This window comes from Carassius gibelio, chromosome B18 (genome assembly GCF_023724105.1).
Source record: "Carassius gibelio isolate Cgi1373 ecotype wild population from Czech Republic chromosome B18, carGib1.2-hapl.c, whole genome shotgun sequence".
Lineage (NCBI taxonomy): Eukaryota > Metazoa > Chordata > Actinopteri > Cypriniformes > Cyprinidae > Carassius > Carassius gibelio.
The window spans coordinates 17182188-17191600 of NC_068413.1; the positions used below are offsets into that span (position 1 = coordinate 17182188).

The 9413-nt window shown below is 43.7% G+C and overlaps 1 protein-coding gene across 3 annotated transcripts; it reads right to left on the reverse strand.

Moving 5' to 3' along the window:
* Nucleotides 1-817: 817 nt before the first annotated feature.
* On the reverse strand, nt 818-8994 carry LOC127977878 (uncharacterized). 3 transcript variants are annotated; one of them, XM_052583064.1, is made up of 4 exons: nt 8729-8994; nt 8440-8510; nt 1669-8352; nt 818-1450 (listed from the first exon to the last, which is right to left on the reverse strand). In XM_052583064.1, the coding sequence occupies exon 3, from the start codon at nt 7419-7421 to the stop codon at nt 1977-1979; it is 5445 nt and encodes a 1814-aa protein (XP_052439024.1). In that variant the 5' UTR covers nt 7422-8352; nt 8440-8510; nt 8729-8994; the 3' UTR covers nt 818-1450; nt 1669-1976. The 3 variants fall into 3 exon arrangements, with proteins under 3 accessions (XP_052439024.1, XP_052439023.1, XP_052439022.1); XM_052583063.1 differs by having other exon boundaries at nt 818-1292; nt 1380-1450; nt 1669-8510; XM_052583062.1 differs by having other exon boundaries at nt 1669-8510.
* Nucleotides 8995-9413: the final 419 nt, after the last annotated feature.

Consider the following 9413-nt stretch of genomic DNA (forward strand, 5'->3'; position numbering starts at 1 on the left):
CTAAAATCACCTTTCTTTTCCATTCTGACATTCAGTTTGGAGTTCAGGAGATTGTCCTGACCAGGACCACACCCATAAATGCATTGAAGCAACTGCCATGTGATTGGTTGATTAGATAATTGCATTAATGAGAAATTGAACAGGTGATCCTAATAATCCTTTAGGTGAGTGTAAATGCATCAGTCGTTGGCTTGGTTGTCTAATACCAACAGAGATATGGACGATGATCAGATATTTCTGTTTCTGGGACTCCTTTTTTAATGATATTTACTTTGTTCAATAACAGAAAAAAAAAAGACACAACTCGACATGAAAAATAAAATAAACAGAAGGCGACGACGGGTATAATATCAATAAGTGCAAATATTTCCTCCACAGACCAAACTATCTCAGACATTTTTTCTTTTTTTATATTAAACGTAGTTCACATTAGCTGTTTTACGTGGCTGTTTGATCAAATAGTGCACTTCTGCTTAGCCAGCTATGGAGAAACTGGTAGCCAGGCAACAGAGTGGCGACATCATGCACACACACTCTAACAGCACAGCCGAGAATTCTGGGCCAAGAACGGTTTGTAATTGTGCCGCATCATACCAGGCTCACGTGTAAATACAACTGTAAACATAACCTGACAGTCCTTAGAAACATTTGGCCCAATAGTAAAAAAACAACTGCTATATTCAAGCGCAAATTAAGAATATTTTGCGGGGGATGACAATTTTACTAAAAGTAACTACAATTAAAGGAAGACAGAAAATAAATAAACAAACAAAATAAATAAATGTGACCGGGGAATTTAATTGACCACCAGAAACACTTTTAGCGGGTTTACTTACTTTGTAGTTTATTCATTTAGTATTTTCAAAAGAATGACATGTTCTGAAATGTTTAACAAGAGTGTACAAGAAACCGTTCCGGCTCAAAATAGACCGGAAACAAAGAAAAAAAGTTAAATATCTATTTTTGAAAATAGACGGAACAAAAAAAAAACAGAGAAGGATACAAAGAGCTGGGAATAAAGTTTAAATCTCACAGCTCTATATTTCTCAGTGTATAATTATTCCTAATGTTCAACAGATTGTTCCACAATCCAACTGCTATAAGCAGAAACAAACTCTTAACCATCGCAAACACGGCCCAGTAAAAATACAGCCGCCACACAAAGATACAAAAGTTAAATAATTAAATACAAAAGGAATACCACAACAACAAAATGTTGTGAGACGCTACAGAGAAACTACCACACTAAAATCACATGTGGTACTACACGGTACAATACGGCAGTGGGAATACTATACAAAATAAACAAAGCATAATAAGAACATGGAAATATTACCCACTTACATATAATTTGTGAAAAATAAAAAGATAACACTCACAAAATGATGAGCTCCTACTTTACACCTCACATTCACTTTATGAGGGCTGAAATCCTCAACAAAATGCTGTACTGTCAATAATCAGATAAAACATCAACACCTGAAACATTTGCACAATGTAAAAAAATGTGTAAAGCCACAATTGAACAGGCCTATACCGCAGGGTTTGACGTCATTCCATCGTACACAATACAACTTTAATAACATGACATCTTTAGAAACCACACAACAAAATATATATCCAGAAATGATATTTAAGAGGAAGATTAGAAGGAAATACTAGATTTACCCTTGGATGGTCTTAAATATGTCACTGATTACAGAGAGTGCACATCTCCCCAACGTTGCTCCCTGCACATCACCCAAAAAGATCTGAAAACAGCACATGCGCATTTCCCATGCATAATGCAAACAGCACCACCTACTGACGACTCAAGGAAAAATGCAGATATTAACTGTTTCTTCTGACTTAGTAATTTACAGAAAACAGAAAATAAAAATACAATAAGTTTAACGATGCAAAGGGAGAAATAAATTACTATACTTTTTACCACTCGGTTACATTCTCCCCTGCAATAAGTCAGCGTCCTCGATGACTCACTCAGTAATAAATTCAGTATTCATGGCACCTCGTAATGCCTTCTCAAACAACGCAGTGCCAATACTGGTCAGCACTTGCGACACCATATCTGTGCTGACACTTACTGCATTACAAGCAGACCTAGGTGCATGGAAAGGATTTGTGTGAACACCAGCAGTTGCACGCTTACTTCTGCGCACAGCTGGAACGGGTACTTCTCTCTGAACTCTGTCACACATTTCACCAGTTTCAAAACCTAGAGACCGAATAACCTCATCTGCAACCTCTGCATTTAAGGCCACACCATCAGATTCTGCAAAATCTCTACCAGTGTCAGATGATACTGGTACTTGGTTACCTTCAGAGCTACCCAAAGTACCGGGTGCCTCTGAGTTAACTTGAATGTTGGTGGCCCCTCTTACAGAAGGTTGCACCACCTCCTCTACGACCACAAAATCTGGCTCAGAAGTGTCATTCTCAACCATGGTAACCTGCTGTGTATCTGGCTGAGATCTGTCCCTACTCCTAGGCCTAGGAGTAGGCACAGCACCTGGACGCAACTCTGACCGGTGAACCTTTTTTGAGGGCCCTCCCTCTAAAGGTTCCACAGTGTAAGTCGTGCCTATTACTTCCACTACTCGGTACACAATTGGGCTCCAGGCATCTTGAATCTTGTTCCTGCCTGGAAACCGCTGACGCAAATACACCAACTCGCCCACACCGACCTGGGGACAAAATGCCTTCTCATTCAAACGAGTCACTCTCTCTAGAGCTTTTTCCTCTGAGTACTCCCTAGCTTTCTCATGGGCATACCTCAGCCTCTCCTGATGAACAGATAACCAGTCTTGCTTCCCCTCAGAGACTTCCTCACCACCCAGCAATGCATCAATGGGCAGATGTGGCTGTACCCCAAAAAGAAGATAATAAGGGGAAAAACCGGTAGTAGCATGTGGCGTCACATTATATGCATGGACTAACTCTGGCAAGTACTCAGGCCAACGCCGTTTCCGTTCCGGGGGTAGTGTACGTAACAGGTTGTGGAGCGTTCTGTTGTATCGTTCACATTGGGCATTTCCCTGCGGCCTATAAGGGGTTGTACGGGTCTTTTTCACCCCATAGAGTCTGCACAGCTCAGCGATTACCTCACTTTCAAAATTTCTGCCTTGATCGGAGTGCAACCTCTCCGGGACGCCATACTTCATAAACCACTCCTTCAACAAGACCTTTGCTGTGGTATCGGCCTTTTGATCTTTGGTGGGAAATGCCTGTGTAAACTTTGTGAAAACATCTGTGACAACCAGAACATTTTCACGCCCGTCAGAAGCAGGCTCTAGGACAGTAAAGTCCACCGCAATTACTTCAAGGGGCCTGGAAGCCAAAAATGCTCTCACAGGGGCACGGACTTTGGGCTGCGGCATCTTTGTGAGGATGCACCGTTGACACTTCTTTACCCATTCCTCCACATCTTCATACATACCAGACCAAAAACATCTCTGCTTCAACAACCCCACAGTCCGTTCAATGCCCTGGTGCCCCATATCGTCATGCACACTCAGCAGCACTCGCTCTTTCAAACACGCTGGCAACAACAACTGCCAACAGCTCTCCTCAGAAGAAAAATCTACTACCCGATACAGTAACCCATTACGTTCTCTGATAAAACTCCACTGCTTCAGAAGACACTTCGCTGACTTAGATAACGACTTTCTTTCTGGGTGCACTGGTCTCATTTTCTTGTCCCAGAATCTTCTAAATTCTCTCAGAACAGGGTCGCTTTTCTGAAACTCAACCAGCTGTTCCCTAGTATAGCCAGGGAGTGTATGAGTGTTTCCTTGGAGACCAGTGCCAGCTTGTTCTCCAGCCTCCAATGCACGGATCTGCCTCAACCTGGCGCACTCAACACCCTTAAATGCGAGTTCAGGTCCCAAGGCTGTACCCCGACTAATCACACTGCAAATCGCTATACACTCATTCCAGTCAGCGTCCGGATCAGATTCAGGCTCCCCTGCAAACTCCTGCCTAGACAGCGCATCGGCTGCAGCATTACTCTTTCCCGGTCTGTATTTCACCTCGAAATTGAAGACAGAAAGCTGTGCTACCCACCTCTGCTCAATCGCTCCTAACTTGGCGGTTTGCAAGTGACAGAGCGGATTATTATCTGTGATCACTTCAAACCAGGACCCAAGTAAATAGCCACGAAACTTCTCAACTACTGCCCACTTGAGGGCCAGTAGCTCGAGCTTCATGCTACTGTAGTTGCGATCATTTTTCTCTGCATTACGCAACCTACGGCTGGCGTACGCAATGACCCGCTTCTCATCACCCTGTTTCTGATATAAGATGGCACCTAACCCATTCTGGCTCGCGTCTGTTTCAAGGATGAAAGAGCAACTGAAATCTGCGAAACCAAGTACCGGGGCTATTGTCAGTCTATCCTTTAACTGATTGAATGCACAATCACATTCACTAGACCACAGAGTACTAAAGTGACGACCACTTCTGGCACACCTGCCTTCCCTCAGACAAAAATTTACCAGGTCATGTAAGGGTCCAGCTATCTTTGAAAATCCCTCAATAAACTTCCTATAATAGCTGCAGAACCCCAGAAATGACCTCAACTCCTTGACATTCTCCGGGATCTTCCAATTACTAACTGCAGCAACCTTGTCAGGGTCAGGTGAAATCCCCTGCACTGACACCTGATGACCAAGGAAGCGCACAGTGTCTTGGAGAAATCGACACTTCCCTAGCTTCACCTTTAAACCAGTCTCTGCCAACCGCTTCAGCACCATCTCCAGTCTTTCTAGATGTTCTTCAAATGTTTGTGAAAACAACAAGATGTCATCTAAGTACACTATCAACACCTGAAAGATCAGATCGCTCATGACAGCTTGCATAAGCCGCTGAAAGGTCGACGGTCCATTACAGACCCCAAACGGCATCCTCCGGTACTCAAATAAACCAAAGGGTGTCGTGAATGCCGTCTTGGCTCTATCCCGGTCACTCACCGCAATCTGATGATAACCAGAGGCCAAGTCCACAGTTGAGAAAAACTTTGCTCCCCGGAGGGCATCAAAGCTCTCGTCAATTCTAGGTAGCGGAAATGCATCACGCCTTGTCTTTGCATTGAGCTTCCTATAATCTACGCACAAACGTAGTGACCCATCGGTTTTGCGAACTAATACCACTGGCGAGGCATAAGCACTCACACTCTCTTGAATGACACCCTTCTTCAGTAACTTTGTGATATGCTCTCTAACCTCTTGGTATTGATTGGGTGGAATGCGTCGATAAGGCTGATTCACCGGAACGTCATCAGTCAAATGTATCTCGTGTTGAACCTTATCTGTATAACCTAGATCATCATCGTCCAAAGCAAATACACCTAAATACTTCTCAAGAACCGCTTTTAGCTGAACCTGCTGTTCAGGCGTGCCTCCCATGTCGACATGATCCAAGACCGATTGGATGGGGGGTTCAGAACACTGACCGACACCAACAGTGACCCGTTCTGTGTCTGCGGAGATTCGCTGAAACTTCACTTCGCAGGATGAACCCGCAGTGCTACCATCTATCAGAGACACCATACCCAAACGAGCTCTGGGCTGAAGCCAAAGGTCTTCCTGAGACAGGTTAAGTACTCTCACTGGACACAAAGGTAACTCTGATGTGACCAAGGTAGGTACTACAACCAAACCTCCTGGCAAGGGTGTGTTCACTGGTTCAACCAACCATGCAGAGCCATCCCTTTTTTTTCCAGATTCCACACCCTTGATCAGGACAGTGGCTGCAGACCAAGCAGGCACATGGGCAGGAGTCTTACCTGCGACACGAGCGAATGAAACTCGCTCCACTAACTCAACCGATTGGGCCTGCTGGAAGGCTACCCTCCAGTTGGAGTCTAGTCTCCCACCTAATGCAGTGTCAAATTCAGCGTGAACAATCTGTCGGCACTTACTAATAATGTTCATTCCTATAAGCACAGCCATAGACGATGGACTAGGAGTTTCTTTAACAATCAAGAAGCCACACTCAGGCAAAGTCATCCCCATAACCTCCACGTCCAGCTCCATGTAACCCAAATAAGGAATGTCTAAACCGTTGGCTGCTGTGATCTTCAGCCAACCTGAAGTTGACAACACATCACTCTCATTACCAAACAGATGCTCTCGGAAGAATCCCTCTGTGATGGTACTAACCTGACTACCAGTGTCGAGCAGACATGACACTATCACACCCCTGATTTTCAAGTCCACCATAGGGCACGTTCCAACTGCTCGTTCAAGGAACCTATCTCGACTGGTTCCCTCAGGCGGTGAACCAGACACTGCCCCTTGCGTTGCCTGACTCAGCGCCATGGAAGGACCTGGGTTTTCTTGCCTTTCATTGGTCCTGGGAGTACTCTTGGGTCTCCCACCCTGTCTCATAGTGCAGCGCCTAGCAATATGCCCAACCTCATTGCATCGGAAACAGATAGGTTCTCCCTCCTCTGTAAACCTGGGAGGAGACTTTGACGAGGGCACAAAATTTTGCGGAACTGACACTGATCGTTGTGCAGTCAACTCCTTTACCGCCTTAGTGAGCTCTGAAATGGTTTGCTCTTGCTCACTTATTCGCTTGTCCTGCCGTGTAATCACTTGTAAAATATCATTTAACACAGTGGATGTTTGAGCCTCAGACCCGGCAGCATTATCCTTAGTTTCACTCAGAACTTCTGAATGGATGGGTCGATTATTTGCAACTCTAATCGGCCTGCTCTCTTCCATTGACCAAAGAATGGCTTCATTACGTATCTCAAGCAGGGTCAACTGGGGCTTTTCTCTGATTGTTTTACGCAGCTCTCGCCTTAATGCAGCATCTCGCACACCCTCCACAAACTGATCACGTAAAATTCCCTGCTCATTAGCCAGACCACCTGGGGACTGTTTTGTGACAGAGCTTAATAGGCGAGAGAGAGCATGAGAGTAATTTCGAAGGTCTTCCCCCTCCAATTGTTTGCGATTGTAAAACATCTGCAACAATTGTGTCCCGCTACGCCGTTCTCCAAACGCTTCCCGTAGGAATGCAAACAAATCACTGGCCTGTCTGGACTGGTTTCCCACACATAAACGCACCTCTTCAAGTGCGGGCCCCCTCAGATGTGAAATAATAAAGTCCAACTGTTCTTCCTGGGTTTGATCTCTGGCCCGTAGAACCCTTTCTACCTCCTCAATAAACTCTTCTACAGACCTCCCATCTTTGTTGTACTCCCCGCAAAAGGGTTGAATCTGACGTTCACGAGGGACATAAATATAAGAGCGAGTTGAATTACCCCCACCAACTGCCCTATTGGCCAGAGCATCATCCCTCCAATCTCTTAACTCTTGAATTTGACCTCTCATTTGCTCTATAACATCATTACCCACAGCCCCCTCAACAGGGACATCTACCCCCCCTGCAGGCAGTTCGTCAGTGTCTGACATTTCTTACACAAGCAGGTCAAAATAAAATAAAAATAACTCAGGATGAACAACTCAGTCGAATATAAATGTCCTTGGTGTAAAACTCGTCCAAACTTCCCAGTCCTTTCCAGTACCTCAGACGCCCTCGCACTGATACACAGTTCTTGGATGGATCCGTTAAATCCTGGAAGCTACGCTGCACACTTGACAGAAGGAATCACGTCAACCTGGACCAGTCTTCTGAGCAGTCGTCACACCTGGCACCCCGTAAACCCGATCAATCCAACGTCGATCACCACGTCCACAACCGCAATCCTCCACGCTCTGGACGTCCACTGCCTCTGCAAAATTATTCACCACTGCCGTATTGCCCGACAAAACACGTCGCTCATCACAAACAAATCAAACTGAATAAACTACCCCACTCCTGGTACCAAAAATGTGTGACCGGGGAATTTAATTGACCACCAGAAACACTTTTAGCGGGTTTACTTACTTTGTAGTTTATTCATTTAGTATTTTCAAAAGAATGACATGTTCTGAAATGTTTAACAAGAGTGTACAAGAAACCGTTCCGGCTCAAAATAGACCGGAAACAAAGAAAAAAAGTTAAATATCTATTTTTGAAAATAGACGGAACAAAAAAAAAACAGAGAAGGATACAAAGAGCTGGGAATAAAGTTTAAATCTCACAGCTCTATATTTCTCAGTGTATAATTATTCCTAATGTTCAACAGATTGTTCCACAATCCAACTGCTATAAGCAGAAACAAACTCTTAACCATCGCAAACACGGCCCAGTAAAAATACAGCCGCCACACAAAGATACAAAAGTTAAATAATTAAATACAAAAGGAATACCACAACAACAAAATGTTGTGAGACGCTACAGAGAAACTACCACACTAAAATCACATGTGGTACTACACGGTACAATACGGCAGTGGGAATACTATACAAAATAAACAAAGCATAATAAGAACATGGAAATATTACCCACTTACATATAATTTGTGAAAAATAAAAAGATAACACTCACAAAATGATGAGCTCCTACTTTACACCTCACATTCACTTTATGAGGGCTGAAATCCTCAACAAAATGCTGTACTGTCAATAATCAGATAAAACATCAACACCTGAAACATTTGCACAATGTAAAAAAATGTGTAAAGCCACAATTGAACAGGCCTATACCGCAGGGTTTGACGTCATTCCATCGTACACAATACAACTTTAATAACATGACATCTTTAGAAACCACACAACAAAATATATATCCAGAAATGATATTTAAGAGGAAGATTAGAAGGAAATACTAGATTTACCCTTGGATGGTCTTAAATATGTCACTGATTACAGAGAGTGCACATCTCCCCAACGTTGCTCCCTGCACATCACCCAAAAAGATCTGAAAACAGCACATGCGCATTTCCCATGCATAATGCAAACAGCACCACCTACTGACGACTCAAGGAAAAATGCAGATATTAACTGTTTCTTCTGACTTAGTAATTTACAGAAAACAGAAAATAAAAATACAATAAGTTTAACGATGCAAAGGGAGAAATAAATTACTATACTTTTTACCACTCGGTTACATAAATAAAAACATCTAACTCTAAAGGTAATGCTTTGCAACATGATCTTATTAATTAGGGTTAGGGTTAGGGTAACCCTAAACCTAACCCTAACCCTAACCCTAAATCTAATGTTTAGAGATTTGGACTTGTAACCTAAAGGTCACGGGTTCGAGTCTTGGTACTGGCAGGGATTGTATGTGGGGGGAGTTGAATACCAGAGCTCTCTTCCACCTTCAGTGAGATCTAGAGCAAGAACCGAATCCCCAACTGCTCCCCAGACTGCCGACTGCTCCGGGTGTGTGTTCACAGTGTGTATGTGTGTGTTTTCACTACCCACTGCTGTGTGTGCACTTGGACGGGTAAATGCAGATTACAAATTCCAAGTATGAGTCTCCATAATTGGCCACACATCATTTCCGTCCCTTCCCTG

Excerpts from the sequence above, each read along its gene's own strand:
- LOC127977878 (XM_052583064.1), bottom strand. The coding sequence starts at position 7,421 with ATGTCAGACACTGACGAACTGCCTGCAGGGGGGGTAGATGTCCCTGTT.